Source organism: Notolabrus celidotus, chromosome 13, assembly GCF_009762535.1.
Source record: "Notolabrus celidotus isolate fNotCel1 chromosome 13, fNotCel1.pri, whole genome shotgun sequence".
Lineage (NCBI taxonomy): Eukaryota > Metazoa > Chordata > Actinopteri > Labriformes > Labridae > Notolabrus > Notolabrus celidotus.
Genome location: NC_048284.1, coordinates 18,205,804 through 18,228,030, shown reverse-complemented (window position 1 = coordinate 18,228,030; position 22,227 = coordinate 18,205,804). Strand labels below are relative to the sequence as shown.

Below are 22,227 nucleotides of genomic sequence, written 5' to 3'. Positions count from 1 at the left end.
TTGAGAAATAAAACACCACTGTTAAGGTGTTTTAGCCAATCAGAATCAAGTATTTAACACAGCTTGGTAACACATTTTTCAAATGACAAAAGTGTGAAATCAAAGGTTGCCGTAACACAAGCCACCTGTGTTTATCCTACTTAATGATGTGGTTAAAACTGGAAATGATTCTGGTTTAATTTAAAAGCAGTGATTTCAGTCATATCAGGTCTAATTTAATATTTACTGTTTTTAGGTATTCTGCACCCTCAACCTGGAATTTATTGCAGAATGGCTTGAAACTCAAGGAGCTGTTGTCACTTAATGTTTTTAAATCTAAAATGAAAGACCTTGAAGCTGAATCTTTAGAATGTCGTTGTTTTTAGTGTATCTCGTTACAGCTGCCTCCTAGGTAACGGCTCTTTCTGCGACAAACGTTCTTGTAAAGTGTACTTCGGTTCTGTGTCTGTAACTTGGCTTTTTTGCTGCTGACTGTCTTGGCCAGTTCTCCCTTGGAAAAGGGATCTTTGATCTCAATGGGACCAACTTGGTTAAATAAAGGTTAAATAAAAATAGAAAATAATGATATCTTAGGATTAGACTGGGAAAATGAATGCATTTTGAATGGGTTTGCCTCTCTCTTGTGATTTGAATCTTGATCCCAATAACTAAATTATTGTTCTTAAAATATTGTCTGAAATGTCTTACATACAGAAATCAAGGAAACAAATATCTATACAATAATTTTGTCTGCATTTGCATCATCAAAGAAGCAAAGAAATAAATGTCAAATTTTGTTTTAACACAAGATGTGTACGAAAGAGCGTTGTTTAAAACACTGTGTAAAATGTGCTGTGGTTAAAAACCATGACAATGAATCTGAACAGACATTCACAGCAAGTTTTTAGTACCTGGTAATTTTACAATCTTGGCACTGCAGACACATTCCTGTCAGTACCCAGAGAGAGTTATGAGTTTTGGATACCCAGCCCTACAGTCCGTTTCGCCCACCATGCTGCTGTTTAACTACAACTTTAATGTTCAGTGGACAGCAGAGAGGGCTCAGCATCACCTCACTGGGCCGGCGCTGCAGACTTACATTCTGGACACATAAAGCAGAAACCGGCCGTCTTGTGAAACAATGGTTCGTTGATCAAAGAGCTAATTTGCCAAAGAGAGTGTATTCCTTTGAGGTTCTCTGTGGAGATATTACTGCCTTATGAGTGTGAGCAGCAGGAGAAACATAATGTTCTCAGCAATATAAAGACTGGAACAAGAGTTCTCCAAGTTCATAAAGTTTGTCTCAAATGTATAATAAATGGAGGGGTGTTATATTTTGTCTCTGGATGGTGTCACTCCAGTTTCTCAGCTGTGTTCATCTTGTGAAATATTTATCAGGCTCACTATATATCATAGGTTTGAAACATAATGTAAGAACTCTGATGAGTGCAGACCTATACGCTTGAAGTCATGACTCATACAGGGAAACATATGCTGAAGCTTTGGAGTTGAGATGAGATTTAGCAGAAAGCTTTGTGATCTAATTAAGTAGCTGTGGGAGGAAGACATACGGCGTATCTGTACATTTTTGCCAAGAAGTACAGGCCTCAAAATACGCCCATTCCCCCTTATGTGAATCATGCCAGTGCTGTTATATAAGCAGAGACATGCCTGGGAATATTTCTTCTCCTCAATATTTAATGCTTCCACCAATTTATATTCAGTGCATGCTCAGGCAAACACACACAAATTGAAGCCTCTGTTTTTCTCCTTGTTTTTCACGTGTTCTTTTATGTACCCTTTCTGCGGAAGGCCATTTTTAATGAATCATTATGCCATTTATTTGGAAGTGTGTCGTGGATGTGTTCGCGGTTGTATTAGGGCCTGTCTGTTGCAGTTAGAGAGGCCACTTTAGTCTGACAGAACACGGGCCTCAAACTTGTTTTTACGTAAATCGGTTTTCACACACACAAACACACACGCGGACTGAAAAAAAAAAGCCTTCTCCTCGGGTTTTAAGACTGAAAAGGAGCGAAGGTTTTGTCTGCCAGGCATATCCCTTCTGGTGAGATGAGATTAGCTGAGGCTTTCTGTGTGCTTGTGCATATGTTTGTGTGTGTGTGTGAATACACACTTCTTTTTATTTTGGTCACATTTGATTCCTTTTACTCATCGTTGTATGATCAGAATTCGTCCTGCGGTTCACAAGACCCTGTAGATGAGCGTGTTATGGTTGAGTACGTTACTAGGTCCATGTTTGTGAGAGTATACATGCACGTTTATGAGAACTTTCCCCCTTATTGTTCAAACATGCAGGTGTGAATCAAGAACATGCTTGCTTCTTTGTGTATGGACTCTTGGCCTTGATGTGTAGGAAAGTCTGGCAATGCACTGGGAGAGCTCTCTGCTGCCCAGAGAGATGACCTCCATAATCAGCCACGCTCAACCTTGTGCCCAGGGCTCCTCCTGCCAAGCAGGACTCTGAAGCCTGAAGGGGCCAATGCCAGACCACCAGCCCCCCAGTAACACCTCCAATCCAGCTCTTTGAATCAGCCCCCGGCCTTACACAGCCTTGATAGAAAGGAGCTTACCTTAGCTTGGCCTTCAAGCAAGGACAGGAAAGAGCGGCCATCAATCATAAGGGGCTGGGCCACTTGGGATGCTGCTGGGATCCAACCAAGAGGGAATACAATCAAAAAGAGGAGGAAAATATATTACAGCATCACAAAATGTTTCTTTTAAAGAGTAACTAAAGTATGAGACGGTGCAAGGCTCACTGCAGACTAGTAGTTACACAGTTTAGTCAGATATCTGATAGAGCCAACAGATCTGACAGACAGCTGTGCTGACAACTTGCTGAAATCTCAAAACTCCATATGCATCACAAGAGAGAGAATATAAAAAGTGCAAGTTTGTTTTTCCTGGGAAGGAACATCAGGTATGTGTGATTTTCCTAAGAACTAACAACTCATCAAAAAGTGGAAGTGGCTTTTTTTAATGCTGCAAAAACTTATTTTAACAGAATGTTTCAGTCTAAGCCTAAAACCTCCTCCAAGGGGTTTCTAGATCTGTCAAGTTTATCGACTTCTATCCTTTAAAATCAGGATCATACTGACTTTACCCAGCATCGAACAAACCAGTACTCATACACAGCCCCTTTAAGGCTATGACAGAAAGCAAAGTTCAAAGTCCTCATACAAAGTTTAGGTGGAGGACAGAGACAGGTGGGTTTTTGTTGGTAACCTCAACAAAAAGGACAAAATATCTGCCAGTCTTCTAACTTTCTAGAGTTGCACATTTCTTTCTCAAAGGATTATAAACAACTGTGGAGTGTTTTGGTATCTGGGGCTTTCAGAATAAAGCCTATCACTTAATCCAGCCTCCCTGGATCATATTTCATACATCACTGGTACCTGAGCGGTTAGATAATGGAGGAAATGTATTGCAAATAGAATATCTTCCAGTAACAGACTGTGGTTGCAGAAAACAAGAACTTGGAAGTCCACATTTGAGGCTCTTTCTCTGAAGATGATTTCTCTTGTTCCTAAAACTGCACAGACTACACGAGGAAACATTCAAGTCATTACTTACTGCCCTAAGCTTGAACTGTGCTATCTGTATGTCTTTACACTCATCATGCTTCTCTTTGGAATCCTCAAGGTGAGGCCCACGATAAGGACGTCCAGGTTGTGGAGTTGCCTATCGTTGACAGCCTCCATCCTCGACCCCCTTACCTGCCACTGGCGATCCCCGAGGACCTAGCCCCGCGCCTGCACCGTCTGCACGGCGACCCCTCTGTGTGGTGGGTGTCGCAGTTTGTCAAGTACCTGGTACGCCCTCAGGCGTGGCTGGAGAAGGAGATTCAGCAGAGCACCGCTAAACTGGGCTTTAAACACCCCATCATCGGGTAAGAACACACTCGGCTATCAGTTTTCAGAGTGTTTCCTCTCCCTTTCCGCTTATCAGCACTTGAGCTGTAATGACTTTGTTCCTATAGTAAATCTCTACAGTTGAGTTTACAAAGTGCTTCACAATTAAAGCAAACAGAGGCATGGCCGTAAGGGCTGTGGATGAATACAAACACTTGTTTGGGTTGAGGTTAATGTGAGGTTAATACAATAGCACTGGGTGTACTTCAATTGGATGCCAGTGGTTTGAGTCGTTCATTTTTTACCTTGATTTATCCTTGGGAGGGTTTTGCTGTTTCAGTACTTCAGTGCTTTACCCTCATACAGCCTATGATCATAAAAATCAGCTTCATCATCGTCTATTCTTATCACTCTGTTTTGTTGTAACCTGTGCCTGACTCTACCTTCTTCTAAGCATTGGTGTTACCAGGAGTTTTTAAGTCTGTGGTCCAATTCAAGTAATTTAATACAAGATCCTTATCTTTTGTTGTGATAAAATGAAAAGCCAAAATACTATTTGATAATCATTGGCATCTATTCAACGTTTATTCGAATAATTCACAAACACACACACACACACACACACACACACACCTGTCTGTTTTACAACCGGGCACCGGTAGAAACGATGAAAAATTTTACTTTTAAAATGAGAAAATATTTTAAGAAACTCTTTGATTTTTACAAAGTGAACGAATATTCGAATATTTGAAAATCATTGCCCATCCCTAGCATGAACTGCCTGTTAAGTAGGGGATAATGTAAAGTGAGAGGGTGGTTATGCAGAATAGAATCCAGACAGGGTGAGACAAGACCCTAGCTCAAATCATAACCATACACTGACTGTATATTGTCGCTCTTATTACCTGGCCACCAATTAAAGATACAAACAAAATGACACTAAGAATTGGTTTGAGGCGATTTTTCAACATATTTGTCAGGTGCTAACACTTTCATGTCAACGCCGTTCTTATCAGCTAACGTTCAACTGAGCATTTTCATTCACGGTAAAGTCTTAACATTAGCGTCTTTTTGTTGGCCTTCTCAACAGATGCCGAAAATAACAGCAGCACCTTTATAACGGCCTCCTCCCTGTAACTTTTCTCGCTCACCCAGTCATATTACACTGCCGAAGTCCATACCATGTTGTAATCGACACCTTTCCAACTCAAGCCAGAGGTTACATTTCAAAAACAACAGAAGCCAGTTAAATGCAATCATAATATGGTCAAGTAAGCTGTCAAGTGAGGTATGAAATCCCAGGCCATGTATCGCCTGCTTGCAGTTTTCCGGGTTTCGTAACTGAGGTTGTAGCAGCTTAGGTGTGTGGAAAAAGCCAGTTAAGTGGACTGTGACCGCAGGTTCCCTGACACTTACACAAACACAGAAATACACAAACATCTTCTTTATATTCCTGTAGCAGACAGCATACAAACACACATGTCAAGACTAAGAAAAAGTATGTTACTGTACTACATGATGACAGAGGGACCAAGCTAGGTGCAGCTGTGATAACTAGATAAAGAAAAAGAAAACATACAGCCCTATCGGATGGAGGTGCCACCAACTACAGACCAATTTGTTCAACATCTCTGTCACTCAGTTCCTTGCTAGTTTTTGAGCTGTTTCTTCCTCTTGTTGACTTTTTTCTGCTTGCAACTGGTCAACCATTAACCCAGAATGCAATGCTATGTGCTCTCCAGATACATTTTGAGTAATAATAAAAAATATCCTCCAAGCTGTTAACTAATGCTATGAGAAAGTAATGTCTCTTTTTTCGTGCTGATAGATTTGATACGATGTGTGGGATCTGGTTGTGTTTGGTGTTGCTCTGGCTATTCAGAATTAATAACCGTTGTTACTGAGTTTTGACCAATCAGAATCAAGTATTTATGACAGCTGGGTGATTAGTTAGAATGCCAGGTTATAAATGAAGAGTAAGACCTGTATCATATATATTTTGTCTCTTGCCCAAAAGCAGCAATTTTATAAACCTCTGTCTAATGATAGTAGTCAGTACATCAGAGGCTTGATACAGCTTACTCCTCTGAGCTGTAAACCTCCATTGTCATTCAAAAAATAATAGAAACACCTAATTAGCCACCCTTTTGCTCTAAATTACATGTTCCTTTATTACATGGATGATAGGATGGGATGATATAACCCTTTTTTGAGTCAAGTATTTGTGTTTGTTTAATATTAATGCTTAGATTTAGTAATAAGCATGAGACTACAGCCATGCTTTACTCAGACACAGTTTTTCTTGTCCTCAGATTCTCATCGGACGTTCTATTAGAAAGAAACGAGTGGCATAAAATCCCCGTTGGGATTCCCTTACAATGTTGGGAGGGAAACCCTGTGTTCACTTAAGGGAGTACTCCGCTACTTAAGTATTCCATTATACCTTGCTTGAGGGTCCTTAGCTATCACGCTCCTCTGAAAGTTGTGAGAGAGTCTTCCCAGAGTATCTAAAGCGAAGTAATTAGAGAAACATAAGACAATGGCTTAATTAGTAGTAGATGTTAAAAGAAAGACGATTAAAGGGGGTACAAGGGAAACCCAATGGACCCTTTGGGGATGCACCTTTTTTTTTTTTAGAAAGCATAGGTTTATTAATAAAACTTAATCATCTCTACAAAACTTTGACTACACACTGAACTCCAAACAAAGAAAGACCCATGGCTTTGTTTTTCCTTTACATTTCAGATAACTTAGCTAACACTAATAAAACTGATGAGGATTTGAGTGAGATGTAACCATGGTAACTAAAGTGCAAAAAGTGCTGTGTTATGACGGTAACCACAGTGGAAGCCTTGGTCTAAACACTTGAGAAATGAGGCAACTTAAGAAGCTTTGTGCAATCCTCCGAAGTGAAGCCGTGAGCTTTTGGAAAATATTTCACATAAGAGTTGAACTTGAGTTTGAAGTGGGTGCTGATGTTAAGAAGGTTTAATGCTGACCAAATCTTGTAGGTTCCATCTGCTGAACAAATCAATGTATAAAACATATTCAATGGTTTCAGGAAGACACACTGGCAGACCTGCATTGTCTTTTCTGAGCCTTGTGGCTATCCCAAGTGAATATAATGCCATCTTTATCTGTGATCAGTTCTCACTGATGCTCTCCAAATCCTGAACAATGCACCTCAGTTTTCTATCATCCGTAAAACACCACCCACATATTGCTTTTCACGATACTTGGCATAAACGAGGCAGATGAGATGACACCAGCCGTTCCAAATCTGCCTTTATTAGGTCTGATTACAGCTGTTGATATTGTCTCGGTATTGTTTTGCCTCTAGAGATTCTGCTCTCCGGCTTCAAGCTGACTTGGGATTTGTCGTTCCCAGTGCAACATGATTGGAAAGAATTCATCAGTGCGAGGTTCTCAGTTCCCATGAGGGCTATCTCTTCCTTTGGGGGAGTGCATGAATTCCCAGTACCGTTAGCCACTTTTGATAGCAGCCTCTGATGAATTGGTCTGACACATTTAGCGGTTTATTTACGCGTTTGTTTTTTCTCTGTGACCTTCTCAGGCACCCATCAATTAACATTTGGGTGCTTATTGACAGCTTCTCTTGACTCATAAATAATTCCAACTATCAGCGTCTCACACCTGACAAAAATAGGGCTGTGGAGAGTTTTCAATCAACCCACCAATTTCCATGAATATAGCGCCGAATCACTAAAAATAACCTCATCACACTTCACGTTTGGAGCAGGTCTAGTCTATACTCTGTGATTATCCACAACGGCCAAATGTTAAACTGCAATGGGCAAGCTCTTGTCAATAGTAGCAAAAATTGGCTTCCATTAAACAGACAGAAACCTCAACTCGTTGGTTGACTCAGTGTACTGGTTGAAATTAGCTAGGCAGAAACAGAGGGATAGAAGGAGTAATGGACAGAGTTTGACAAACTTGCTCCTGCAGGTGGATGGAGATAAACTATATAAGGACACTGCAAAATGACTGGTTAGCTATAAGTCTTGATAAGAATACAGGGTTCTGATTCTTCTAAATAAATCTGACATTCATGGTTTTCCAAACTGATGAGGTGACCCACATGAATCATGAAAATCTGTAACAATACATTGGATAAGTTATAAGCTGTCGAGGGAAATCATGAGTCATTTTTTGGGGACGACTAAAATCTGATTGTACTTTCTATCTCCAAGTATTCATGCTAATGTTTGCAGTTGCAGTTTGCAGGCTGAGCGTGTGTTCAAGGTACACTATGCTGTTAGCCACCAGCTGAGATAAGCAAACCATGCTGTGCTAATAAAATATGATCTGGTTTTGAAATGCACATTGTTTACATGTGACTTCCTAACAAAGACTGTAACCAGCTTTGATCTCACGGAGGTCTAGAGCTGGGTAACCACAGTATATGTGCAGTGGCGGAGCTGCAGAGACAGTAATTTCTGTGGATTTGAATATTAATTTTTTTGATGCTTTGACTTTTGACAATCATCTTCATTTTGGGTCCTAATAGAGTTCAGTTTAGCAGATTTAAATGTTGACACTGACAATTATTTTATAAAAAAGAAGTTAAAGTAGATGTGATTATTGGATGTAACCCTCCTAGGTTTGGGGTAAGCCCCTAATGTTTTCCACGCCTGGCCAACCCTTCAACAGTCAGTGCCCCAGTTTGGCCACCTAAGTCAAATCTGTGTGGCTCCGCCATTTTATATGTGTTCAGAAAATTGGCAATATCTAACTTGATCATTGGGAAATTGTCACTTCTCAGCCTGCATGCTGCTTAATGTTATCAGCAGCAGCTGTGTCCCTCTCTCTGTTTCTCTGTCTCGCAGGTGCAACTGAGTTGCAATGGTTACTTGCTTGCTCTGTCTGTCTGAAACTTTCTCGCACCCCCTCCTCCCAGGTTTATCAGTATCAAGATTCTGCATTTTGTCCTTTACCACTCACATCCCTGGGTATAAGACACGACTTTCAGGTGCTTTGCTGAGATTGTCTAAAAGTTTCCGCTCCGTCCCATGAGGCTGACTCCAACCGCCTGCTAACGCCAAGAATTATTTTGTGATCGTTTGTGAAGTTAGCCCGGTTTACTTCTGTCATCCCCTTCATATCTCTCACATCCATATGTTCACAGTCTCTGTGCCGGCTTCCTGCCCTTCAAAACTCCTCTTATTCTCACCTTCTTCTTAAAATTTTGCTGTGAGCGATCAGCGCTCTTCTTCCTTGCTTTTTCCTGTCCTGCTCTGCTTGGGTTCTCTTTCTCTCATCTTATGCTCTCTCCCTATTTCTATTCCGTCTTTTCTCAGGTGCTCTTCTCTTTGGTTGTTACCTCTCTGCCTTTCATCACCCTGGCAGCTGCTGTCTCTGTTCTACCAGCCTTCTTTCGCTCTCCTCCCCCTTTTTCCCCCAGTTTTTTATTTTTTCTGACTCATCCCAACTTTTTCAATCTTCATCTTCATTTGTTCATCCTGCTTCGAGATTGTTCAAATTTTTATATTTCACACTCACCTCTCCCTCACGTTCCCCAGGCACACATCCCTACCCACAGCCCTCTCGCTCTCTTAGTTTTACACACATCTCTACCGCTGTTCCTTGTGTTTCCCACTCCATCCCTCCTCCTCCACACACCCATTTCTACCCTCATGCCACAGGGGAAAGGGTTATTGAAATGAAGTGCTGGGTAGAACAAAGTTTTCATCCCTTTTTTCCCCTCCCTTGTAAGCTCTTGATACTTCCATTTCTCCCTGCACTGATGTAGCAACAAAGTGCCTGTGTGCCTCTATCAGCACCAAGGGGGAAGGTGATATATATATATATATAAGAGTGTGTACGAAAAAAGTGTGTGTAGGGGTGGTTGAGATATAAAAGGCAGGTTGAAAAGAGTCCATAGTGTCAATGTAGGAAAAAATGGGAGATGCAGGGGTTGATGGAGAGAGAGCAAAGAGGGGATAGCAAGGCAGCTTGTCCCAAGAGCATCCAGCAACCGCCGTCTGACCCCCACCCACTGTCAGTCATCACTGCCTCCACCACTCCCTCCCCTGCTGCTGCTCCCTCAGGACATGAGCTGCAGGGAGGCTGGAAGCCACTGACTAAAAGCTGCTCTCAGCACAGCTCCATCCTGCCACTTTTTAATGCTTCCTGATGCTGAGAGAGAGAGAAAGAGAGAGAGAAAGAGAAAGAGAAAGAGAAAGAGAAAGAGAGAAATACAGTTTGAGAGAAGGGGAAAGTAGAGTTACTGCCTCTGTTGCAGGTACAAGAGCAGCATTATTATGTGGTTGCCAAGTGCCGGGTCTGCTATATATATTTTATAATGTCTTGTGAGAGGTCTGTCCTGTATGAATAAGGCTTACAGTTTATTTTGTATATATTTTTGTCACAGTCAAACACTGGATTAAAAAAGGAACCTTGAAAAAATCAATAACATGGAGCTGTCATGACTTAAAAAATGTAGCTTGCTGCTAAATCTGGAGTTTCCAAATTTAGATCACCTGTGGTGCATAATGAGAAACAAACCCTTGCTTTCTTTTATTAATGGACTTTCTAAGATATTGCGGGGGGCAAGGTCAGGGGGTTCAATCCAAGATCATCGATCTGTGAATAGCAGCCTCTGCCATCAGTGTGTGAATGTGGTGTGAATGAATGGATGTGACATGTAATGTTAAAGCTCTTTGAGTGGTCAGAAGACTAGAGAAAGCACTACATAAACAGTCTATTTACCCTTTCCATTTTTATCTATTTTTTGAATATTTTATATGTGATATTTTTGTTTTCTTAACATATACACACTCACACACAGTAGACACAAGACACCATGAAAAATAACACAGGCAGGGTGTTGCAGATCTAAAGGATCCACAGATAGTCCTCAGATGCTAACAATAGCGACATCTACAAAAGAAAGGAAGGCTACCCCTGCTTCCAAATGATTCCATGGACTAACAACCATTACTTACTAAAATAGATAAATAAATAAATAAACAACAAAAGAGAACACCAACAGAAAACACACACACACACACCAAAAAAACCCGTTAATAATAGTACAAGTACAGACACTATGTTAATAGTAAGGAATAAAATAATCATAATAAAAAAATTGGGTGGGACAGTCAAATTGTTGATTAAAATACAGAAAAAGCACATGCCTTACATTACTACATTATAATGTACATACACATACATACATTATTATAATAGCAGCAAAGATTATGAGTAACATAGTTAGGTCTCATCAAACAACAGAAATGGCTTTCAAACTTTTAGAAAGTAGTTATATGAGTTATGTCTTTCCCAGCGAGTTTGTTCCATCTTAACTATAGAGCGCATTTCATTGAGCCATCTCCTGAAACATGGGGACACCGGAGACTTCCAATGAAGTAATTTTTTTTTTAACTGCAACCATGCCTGTATTAAGGGCCTGTTTCTGATGGGGAGAGAGGGCCCTCGTCCTGTCTGAGCAGCCAAATATCGCCAGATTGCTATCAGGCTGAATGGTTTTCCCTTTCCATTTTAACCAGAATGTTGCTTCAGTGTAGTTTACTATGTACAGTGAAACTGAGACCCGCTGGAAACAGATAAACAGGCACTTCTACAGGGGATGTAATGAACCAAGAAATAACAGCACTTGTGCTTCTCTTTTGATTTGGACATGATTGCTTTGTAAGTTATGCAACATTTATCTTTAACAGTTGGCAACACTGGAACACCCAAAAAGTACAATATCATTCCCATGTATCCTTTTTAGACAAAAGGAGATGAGTTTTAAGATTGCAATGGATGTTGACATCTTTCCAAAGCAGCAGAGATAAAGTAGATGACGACTACATGGATAAAAAACAGTTTGAAACTGAATGGCAGCTTTGCAAAAACACGTACATTTAGATGTTTTTATAAATAAAATCTTAGTTATTAAAGTATGCCACATTTTAATTCAAGCTTGCATCACCTGTAAAGAAACAAGCTGTAATCATTGTTCTTTGAAGATGACTTTATGACTTTATGTTTTTAAGACACTTTATGACAGCCTTTCATTTAATTCAACACCCACCTGCAACAATGCAAAGTAAAGCTAGATTTTAAAAATAACTTTGACATGTTTTGATGTCAGATTGTTTGTTGCCTAGCATCTAGATCTGACTGGTGTGTTATGAGTTATTTTGTAGAGATGTAAATGCTAATGACGTCGACTGTTAAGAAGCCAAATTGCCCAGAGTTGCTGTTTTCTTCTTGAAATCCAGCTGATAGGAACGCGGGGCACTAATGTAAGTTATTGTCACAATCTGCCAGAATCAGCACTTGCTGTGTCGAGTGTGGGAGTGTTTGATGTGTGCTTTTACGCCCACAGTGAGGATTACCCTGCCTTTCCCCAAACTGTATGAATAGAGAGAAATGAATTGAATTATTGAGGCTGTAGTGTGGGAGAGTGCTGGTGGAGGGAGGGATGAGAACGAGAGAAAGAGGGAGGGGGATGGCTAAGAGCGAAGCAATGCTTTGGTGATGAAGAGAGAAAAGGGCAAGACAAAAAAGAGGAAAAAAAGCAGCAGACATGAAAGAAGCGAGGAAGCAGGAGAGGGACCCTGACAAAGGACGGAGTCAGGACCTCTGTCTGATCACAGAGACAGAGAGCGAATGAAAGGCTCCGACACCCCTGCAACACACTCACTCACTATTCTTCTCTCCATTCTTTGGCTTTTTATTTGCTGCGAAAATAAAGGGACTATTTCTGCAGCGGGTCCCCTCACTGCTTACTGATTGATCACTGGCAAGTGGTAGAAGTTGTGGAAGGTTCAGCTTCTTTATTCACTTTTTCTTAACCTCTGGCTGTTGCTTTTATTTACTTGTCCCGCTTTTCAACTTTCTCACAAAAGAGTGCAAGTCCCTTTCCTCTGTGCCACTGCATTTTGCGCCCCTGCCGCTCTCATTGTGATGAATCCAGTAGGTCCACGTTAGGGCCTGAGGTGTTTTCTGTTAGCCATGTTTCAGAGGGCAAAGGTAAACTCCCTGTGTGCCTGCATGTCCTGTCAGTCCTTACCAAGGGCGACCAGCTTGTTGGTCTTGCTGGGGGGGAAAGTTCATATTTCCCTTAACTGTTGGTGAAATAGAGGGCTTGTACTTCCATTGCTTCACCGTTAGCTTAGCCATTACCTTTGCTCCAGCCCTGAAGCTTAAATCCATTTCAGCTGTTCAGGTATGTAGTGAACAATGCTGACCTGTTCCCGACTGAGAGCAGCTTCTCTTTTGAATGAACAAGTTTTTGTCCAAAATATGATGCAATATCCATCATTTATAGAGCTCTTTCAAGTAATTGTAGTGCTAAAAGTTAATAAAAAACAACACAAAATCTCTAAACTCAACACAACAAAGATGTAGGGGAGGTTATCTCTCTCATTGGTGCTTGATGTTAAAAAAGTAAAGAAGTATAAAATCCTGGAAAGTATCAGACTGAAGATTTTGACCAAAGCATCTTAAAAAGGCTTTGGAGTCGATTAGTTGTGGTGACCAGTAGAAAGCTTTATAAATTTTGAGTGTTCGTTTTCATGGAGGTCAAAAAATATATACTTTTTCCTCTTATTTTGAAATCTAATTTGCTCCTCTAGGCCAGAAGTCCAAATGCAGCTGTGGTTTGTCAGATTTATAATTTAATAGGTCAGGATGAAATAAAATAGTGTTTCAGCATCCATCAGTTTGAGGGATGCCTCTGTGTCAGGCGAGGAACTATTTCTGCCCCTGCCTCTCTTTGTTCTGCTCTAAAAGCTCCTCTCTCTCTTTCTTTCTTTCTGAAACGTATATGCGGTGAAAGCACCATCTCTCTGTCCTTGCTTACTAAGAGTAGTGGCAAGGACACAAGAAAAAAAAACAGGATTATGTGTTGGTTATTTCTCTTTCTGTTCCACTTTCAAGCTCACTTCATGCCTTAAACTTCTCTCAGCTACAGTTATCTTTCTTCCTCTTCTCTTATGTCTTCTATTTCCTTTGTTTGCTTTTGACATCCACAACAGAAAGATTTCCAAAATATAACATTCAAGCTCAAGTGCTGCCTCTTTTGCAGACTTTGTATTGATAAAATGAAAGTGCTGTTGGAACATTTTTTTTAAATGGTAAAACATGCATCAATAAAAGACATGGAATAAAAATCCCAATATGAATAAATAATTTTGCAAGCAAACTCCGGTCTCAAACGATGAAGCCAATGCGGAAGTGATATAAACTGCAATACATCGAAAATCCGCTTGAGGCTGGCTGCAGAAACACCGGAAACCACATAGATATGAATGGGAAAAAGACGATCTTTGCAGCATTAATAAACATGTTTACAGCCTGGTTCATAAAACGGCTTGGCCCTACAACGCTAATCTCTCTAATGGCACACACTGTACGGGGGGTGAATTTTTTTCTAACGTGACGGTTAAGAAGATATTAAGATTATGAGTTTTGCCCAAATAAGGACATGACTGACGTGAATCCCGGTCGGGAACACACAGCCATTGGCTAAGAGACTCACACTACGTCACACTCTGCCTAGTTGAGTTCCGCATTACCAATATGGCTGCTGCCGTCGATTTGCTTCAAAACAGCTCTCAGGAACAGATGGGTGAAGTCACGGATACTACGTCCATATTTTTTACAGTCTATGACTACAACACAATAGTTTTAATAGCTGTTGATCCTGTGAATAAGAATATGTTCTATGGGTCCACACATTCTTCTTTTAATTCCAGAAAAAAAGTTTGGATGAACCAGAGAAAGATATCTTTGATATCTGAAAACACTGTCCGACAAGGGTTTCAATCACCTGTTTCATCACGGCACACCATTGTATACATTCTTCCAACGATAGTTAACTATTTGCCGGTATTATAAAGTCTGCCATGACATAACTTGAAGTGGTTTGATTTGATTTGATTTGATTTCATTTCATTTCATTTCATTTCATTTCATTCGATTCGATTCAATTCAAAACGATTTGATTCAATATGATTCATCAGGAGACTTAAGTTAGTTTAAAGTTATTATTTACCCATTTAACATGATCATATGCTTAAGACAATAGTAAACTATTTGCCGATATCATAAACTCTGCCATGACTTAACTTGAAGTGATTTGATTTAATTGGATTTAAAACGATTCGATTAGGCTTGATTCAATTTGATCCGATTCATCAGGGACATATAATACAATCAAAAAATGTAAGCAATAGTAAACTATTTGCAAATATCATAAAGTCTGCGATGACTTATAGAACTGAACTTTAAGAAAAAATACATCTTTCAGATGAAAAGCAAAGATTTTTGATCATTTAACATTGATGGCCTCTGATTACCCCTAAGCTATGAACATAGCTGTGCACATTTCTGTTTCAGCACCTTGAATTAACAAGGTTCTGTTTGTATGTGCTGTGCTCGGTGGTTTCCAGTTATTTAAGACTTCTGTACAAAAGTGGAATGTCAGATGTTTAACTCATCGCTTATTTGGAGTTCACTTCAGCTTTAATGGAAAGAGGTCGGTCAGTTGTGAACAGGCAGCAGCACATAATGTAAAGCTAGCATTAGCCTGGGGATTGATACTACAGGTTTTTTCAGGTGCTCGTCCGGGTTGTCATGTTTTCTGTAGATTTCGTCTTGTAATGACATTTTTGGCGTGTCACGTGTCTTCCGATGACCCGTCTTTTCCACTCAGCTGATTTATTCCTAAGAGGGTGAGTGAATATCTCCTTCACCATCTTTATCTTGGCTGCTTGCCGTTGTCTGCTCACTGTTAACATTGTTAGTTCAGGATGACGTGCAGGCTTACCTTGGACACTGAGAAAGAGGCGTTTGGTACGACTAGATCATTGATAAACTGCAAGAAGTACAATTTCCCAGCCTAACTTTAAAGTCTACCAGTAGATCTCCAGCTTATTGAACTGTACACATGCACAAACATTCTTAATGGTGTGAAACAAGAAGTTCTTGCAGCCCAATGGAAGAGCACTTGATGGAACAAATGTAAGGTCTCAAATCTTTCAACTTTAAAATTGTTAAAGGGATATTAACCTTTTTTAAGTGAAGGTTATCCCTCGCAATACGCTTGGTTAGAATCCAATTCTTACTGTGGTTTAATCACTTCTATATCAGATTTATTTGTTTGTTTTTTGTAGTGACCAACTAAAAACCTGCTGATGGATTTTGCAGCTCAGCTCCCCAGCTGTCACAGACCTCTTGGAGTTTAAAGTCTCACACTTGAATAATCTCATTACCACGCAAGACAGTTTAACTTTGCAAGCCTCATTGATGTCCTGCTATCTAAACACAGCAATGTAATGCATAGGTGCTTTATATTAAACTGTATTGCAGGCCACTAAAGTGCTGCCTAACAGGCAAACCGCTGCTTTGCCGCATCCTAAAACAACTGCAGCAAGAAGAGGGGTGTTGTGGTTGTGTTGACCAATAACTTAGTAAGAAAGACAATTTGGCTTGTACTTTTGGTCCATTTGAGTCTGCTTTGTGAGGCCACTTGCAGTATATCCGCACCTTTCACTGCACATTATGCAGCTCAAGGTTTCTTTTGTGCAGGTAGAGGATCTAGAGCGGAAAAGGTCACCATAAATGGTTGTCAAAGAGCTGCAGCACTTTCCAGTTATTGCAGTAGAAATAAAGAAAAGGGAGAATGCACTTCAACTGTTATTACGCTGATGGAAAAGCTCATACAGTCCAAACACACTGCTGGATGTTTTGTTCTGAAAGAACGAGGGCCACTATTATAAGTGTGTTAAAGCTGACGACTAGTTTGGAGTGCAGAGGTCCAAAAATCAGCACAACAGTAATTAAAAATGATGAGAAACCGAACGAAAAGCTGAAATAAAATGCAGTTGTGCAACAAAAGACTCATCCCCTTGTCTGTGTCTGTATTTGTGTGACTGCAGAGTCCACGTGAGGAGGACGGATAAAGTGGGGACGGAGGCGGCCTTCCACCCCATCGAGGAGTACATGCTGCATGTGGAGGAGCAGTTCCAGCTTCTGGCCCGACGCGTCCACGTCGACAAGAAACGAGTTTACCTGGCAACTGACGATCCCTCGCTGCTGCAGGAAGCTAAGACCAAGTCAGTGACCTCTTAAGTGTTTTAACATCTTCACTTGACCTTCTCTTGCCTCGACATTTTATCTCACTCAAGCCAATCTCTCCTCCAGGTATCCAGACTACGAGTTCATAAGTGATAACTCCATCTCATGGTCAGCTGGCCTTCATAATCGTTACACTGAGAACTCGCTGAGAGGAGTCATCCTTGACATCCACTTCCTGTCTCAGACTGACTTCCTGGTGTGCACCTTCTCCTCGCAGGTCAGTTCCTCACTCCTCCAGCCACATTTAGAGGCCAGCTGAAGTGCTGTTTTTTTAAGTGTGTGGGATAAACCTGCAGTTTGGGATGGGTTTGATGCAGGGATGAAAGCAGTGCACACTGACATGAAGCTCAATTGGATTTAAATGTTAACCATCAGGGAGACGGGGGGCCATGGAAGTGGAGTAAAACTGCTAATGTTTTGATTCCTGTTAAAAAACGCACCCCTGTCTTTTCAAATAGTGATCCTCACTGGTATGCAGTGATTCCCTGAAGACCTCATTGACATGCAACTAATGTAAAATCAGAGCATATGTTTCACGAGTTGAAGCTACATTACAACTTCAATTGCATTCAGCAAAGTCCATAACATACAGCTTCTGTGCAGCTGTGAAGTTCTTTCTCATACCATCTGTTTGTGCCATGTGGAGTTTACAATCATCCTAACTATCGATGCGGTAGCTCAGCCTACACTCACTTTGACAGGTGTAATGTGCAAACCTACTGCTCATGACTGCAGTTGCACCACCCACCTCTGCTAGGCACTTATCTTAATTTGAGAAGACTTGTCAATCAAACCAACAATCAACATGATTGATTTACTTCGTGGTGTGCCTAAGTTTTCTATAAATGCATGATCGTGACATAATGAGAGAGAAAAGCTGTCAAAAAATGATACCGCCTGCTTAGTCTGCGTTGCCATCAGTCCCTATTCATTGAAGTAGACAATAAATGGGTATTTTCAATCATGTCAGGTCTTCTGCAGTTGGATGATGGCAGCACATGTCAGCGTCAAACGAAGACTGTATAATAAAAGGACGTAGTCTCCGTGATGTCACCCATTTGTTTCTGAAGCAGAGTCTTGAAGCACATCGTCCGTGGTTGCCATATTGGAAATGCTGACTCAACCTAACTTCTGTCGATGAAGCTTGAGGCAAAGAGATGGAGTTGAAGCGGGCTTTGAGCCTTTTCGCTAACAGCTATGGTGTGCCCACCTGTCAGTCAAGTCAGCTGTGCCTCTTATTATGCATATCTAGTAATCTTAATATCTTCTAAACTACTGACTTAAAAATGAATTAACCCCCTGCACAGTGTTAGCCGATAGAGAAATCAGCCATACAGACCAAAAGTGTTTTTTGTACCAGGCTGTAAACATGTTTATTTTTGCTGTAAAGATTGTGTTTTTTGAATGGGTGTGTATGTGGTTGTGTAACTTCCAGAGCTAGCCTCTAGTGGACACTCGAGGAACTACAGTTTTTAGCACTTCCACATCGGCTTCAGTTCTAGGTTGCTGCTTTGTGGCAAGGCTTTAGCTAGTATCTTCTTGGTGAAACACCATCGCGCAATTAAATAATATTAGTCGCACCGGTGAATAAGACACAGCCCACTTATTAGATAGAAATTAAAATATTAAAAGTGCGTGTGATGCCCTGACTCTCACATCAGAACTTTGGGTGATGTTTGTAACTGGTTATGAAAGTTACAAACATGCCACTATATGATCTATAAATTAAAACAAGATCATCAGCCACTTCACTTACTGTGTCTTTAATGTCAATTTTAATGGAACATCAGTGAGGGGGGAAGTTGCCAGCTGAGACAGTTTTCAGCACAATGAAGAAAACCCCCTTTTTTTGTTTTATTCCACAGCAGATATTCTCACTGAGTGACACATTTCACTGTCCATTATTTGTTGTCATATGACCTAAGTGTGACCACATGTTGTCAAGTGACTGGGCTTTCATGCTTAGGTCACCTGATTGCAGTAAAACTCAAGCCCCTGAAAAAGGCCAGCAGATGTTTCTGTAAGCTCCGGGAATATATAAAATAAAGGTCTGTTATTTAAATAATAATAATTATAAGCCAGCAGTGATAACCCTCAAATCTTACACCTGCACTGCAGGTTAAGAATTGCAAATAAGCCATGATCACTGATTAACACAAAATACTTAGATAACACTGTAAATGATGAACAGAGCTATAAAAGACACAATCAGGTTGAACAGTGAGAGAAGCACTTTAACAATCACAATCATGTGATTTTCAACAAACTCATTGTCTCATGATCGCTCACAAGTTACAAAGCAGAGAAACAATGAGCTCATTTACTATAGCTACCGCATTACAATGCCATTCATCATCCATTATTTTGATCATCTTTAACATGGAGTGGACGGGCTTCCTGCCAACATTAAAAATCATGCGTGAGCTTCATAATTCCCACTCACACGCCGAGTTTATTAATCCACTTCAAGGACCCGAGTGGAGTGAGTGTCTTGGAACCCATTTTATTCTTGTTTTAGCAGAAGTGGAATGAAATGCATTTGTCTGTCAGTGAGGAGTTCTTTTGTCCCTCTAATAGAAGGATCTCTTTACAGCGGAGTTATCAGGACAAATACATGCACGTTTTTTTTAGCTCAATTAATTTATATTTCCATTTTCTATCTATTTTTTACCATCTGAGGTTTCATCCATCTTTCTTTTTTATTTAAGCTTGTTTTACTCTGTAAAATAAAAAAAACAAGGCTTTCTGTCTTTGTCATCCTATTGTTTGAGTTGTCATTTCTGCATATTTATATATCTCCCTCTGAGTAAGCTGCTAAAAGTGATATATAAATGTATTTCTTGTTATTATTATGTACAATTATAGAACAAACCATGAAAATAATCCCTGTCTCTGTTTCTCTCTCAGGTGTGCCGTGTAGCTTATGAGCTAATGCAGATGCTGCATCCAGACGCCTCCTCCTTCTTCTACTCTCTAGACGACATCTACTACTTCGGAGGTCAAAACGCCCACAACCAGATCGCCATCTACCCACACCAGCCGCGCAACAGTGAGGACATCCCCCTGGAGCCCGGTGATGTCATCGGCGTGGCCGGCAACCACTGGGACGGATACTCCAAAGGCATCAACCGCAAGCTGGGCCGCACCGGCCTCTACCCCTCCTACAAGGTCAGAGAGAAAATCGAGACGGTGAAGTACCCGATGTACCCAGAGGCGGACAAACTGCTCAACTCTCAGAGGAAGTAAATAGAAGACATGAAAAAAATGTAAGAAGAGGAGAAACACGCAGACTCCGGTTCCAGGGAAGGAGGCTGCTTTTTTTGTACAGAAGAGAGCGGTGTACTTAGTGCGCTAAGCTGAAGAGAAAAGAAAAAGCCTGTACCCAGGGGTGGTGGGAAAGAGAATGCACTGTGTGTTTATGTGAGAGCGTGTGCGTGTGTCGTTTGTGTGAGAGAACATGTGTGTGTGCACTTGTGTAAATGCCTGTGCATATGTCAGGTCATGGCAAACTTGCACCCTACCACTACTCCCCCGCCTGGCGCTCTGACGTCGGGTCTGTAGAGATGTAGACGTGAACATTGATTTTAAAAAAAAAGCAAGAAAACAATTAAAATCCACACAACTGACCGAGCTTGCTCTCTCTCTCTCTCTCTCTCTCCCGGGACACGGGGACTGGGACTACTGTAAGACTGGCACACCCCAGAGTTAGCTTCAAAATCAGTGACTGAGAAAAAAATGACAAACTGGAAAAAGTGTTTGATTTTATTTAATTCCTTTCGGTGGTTTTTTGATTCTTATTCTTGCCTTTATTTTTTTCTTCTTCTCCTGTTTTTTTTTTGTTTACTGAATGTACTGTATCCTCTTCTTGCCATGCTCACAGCTGCCCCCCCCCCCCCATCCCCCTCCCTCCACATACACCTCCTCCTGCTGCTCCTCCTTCCACTCACTGTGCTTCCTCCATCTCGTCTACATGTGCAATTAATTTTTTAAAACCATATTGTGCTTTTTACCAAGTGTTTTTAAACAGTCTTAATTTGTGTGTATGGGGCTTGTGCATTGTATACTGTACAGTGTGTGTGCGTGTGCGTGTGTGTGAGTGTGAGTGTGGATGGATGTATGTGAGGGATAAAGTGTGCCTGTGTTCAAGTCTAAGGGGCCATGTCACGACCTGGTGCCTGGTTTAACTGATGAGCAGTGTGTGTGTTTTCTTATTCCTCCTGCTTCTTCTCCTCCTCACTGAAAAGTGTTTGTGTGGCCGGCGGCCGACAGGGGGGAGACTGGCAGTGACAGAGGGGGGACTGACTCCCTCTCCCTCCCTCCTAGCACTTGGAACAATGGTGAACTCCAGTCACTCCGCTGATGACCTCTAGTGAACAATGGTAAGATTATGTGGAGAACAGTGAACTCATGGTGCACGCACACACGCAGACACAGGAGCCGTCCACCAAAAAAAGAAGCACTCCACTGAGAAAATATCCTATTTTTGGCACCTATGCTGTCCCTTCTGTCCATCTGTTTTGATTTGTTTTTTACTTTTAACATTGCTGTTTTAAAATAAACAAGGAAGAATATGCCTCTGTTTTCAAATGATACTGCTATGTCATGTCAAACTCCCCCCATCATGAAGGCTTTTTTCATAACTTATGTTCTCGGGCATTGTCTTTGATAACCACAGATCGAATAAACTTGAGAAACCAACACAGCATTTTTTTCCCCCCCTTTCTGGTCTGGTCTGATTCTGTTCGCCATCTGCTCCTTCTTCTCTGAACGGGTGACACCTGCTCGTTCAATCAGGCTGCGCATGCTTCAAACTCCATCACACACACTGCAAACTGAGAATCAAGGCTTTTTTTCATATTTGAAGAGCTCATTTCCAGAAGGGTATCCATCTATTTTTAAAGAGGAAAAGTCATCGCCTGAAGTTCATCTTTTGATATCTTCATAAAAAGGAGTACCCTGCTTCTTAAATTGGTATCATTTTGGCATCCCAGGATTAGAGCAACCAGTAGTTTGTTTTATAAATCATTCAGTAAGAGTACGAATCCATTTTTAAGCCATTTCACATCAAAAACACTTGAATCCGTCTTTGATTTACATTTCAAACTCAAGCACACGATCAGTACTTTAACAGAGACATCAGCGCCCTTCATTTAAATATTCCTCATGACAGCTACATGACATTTCTGCCCTAAATACCAACCATTTCTCCCCATGGAACCAAACACAGGTACACCATTAAAGCACCGGCAGACTTCCAGCTCTA

The 22,227-nt window shown here is 40.9% G+C and overlaps 1 protein-coding gene across 3 annotated transcripts in view; it reads left to right on the top strand.

The window, feature by feature from the left end:
• fut8b (fucosyltransferase 8b (alpha (1,6) fucosyltransferase)) overlaps nucleotides 1–21,669 on the top strand; it is a 122,208-nt gene extending 100,539 nt beyond the window's left edge. For all 3 annotated transcript variants that reach the window (XM_034700002.1, XM_034699999.1, XM_034700001.1), the window contains 4 exons: nucleotides 3,640–3,886; nucleotides 16,766–16,942; nucleotides 17,031–17,181; nucleotides 19,872–21,669. In XM_034700002.1, coding sequence (XP_034555893.1) covers nucleotides 3,640–3,886; nucleotides 16,766–16,942; nucleotides 17,031–17,181; nucleotides 19,872–20,210 — 914 coding nt within the window. In that variant the 3' untranslated portion in view covers nucleotides 20,211–21,669. The remainder of the gene's footprint in view (nucleotides 1–3,639; nucleotides 3,887–16,765; nucleotides 16,943–17,030; nucleotides 17,182–19,871) is intronic.
• Nucleotides 21,670–22,227: the final 558 nt, after the last annotated feature.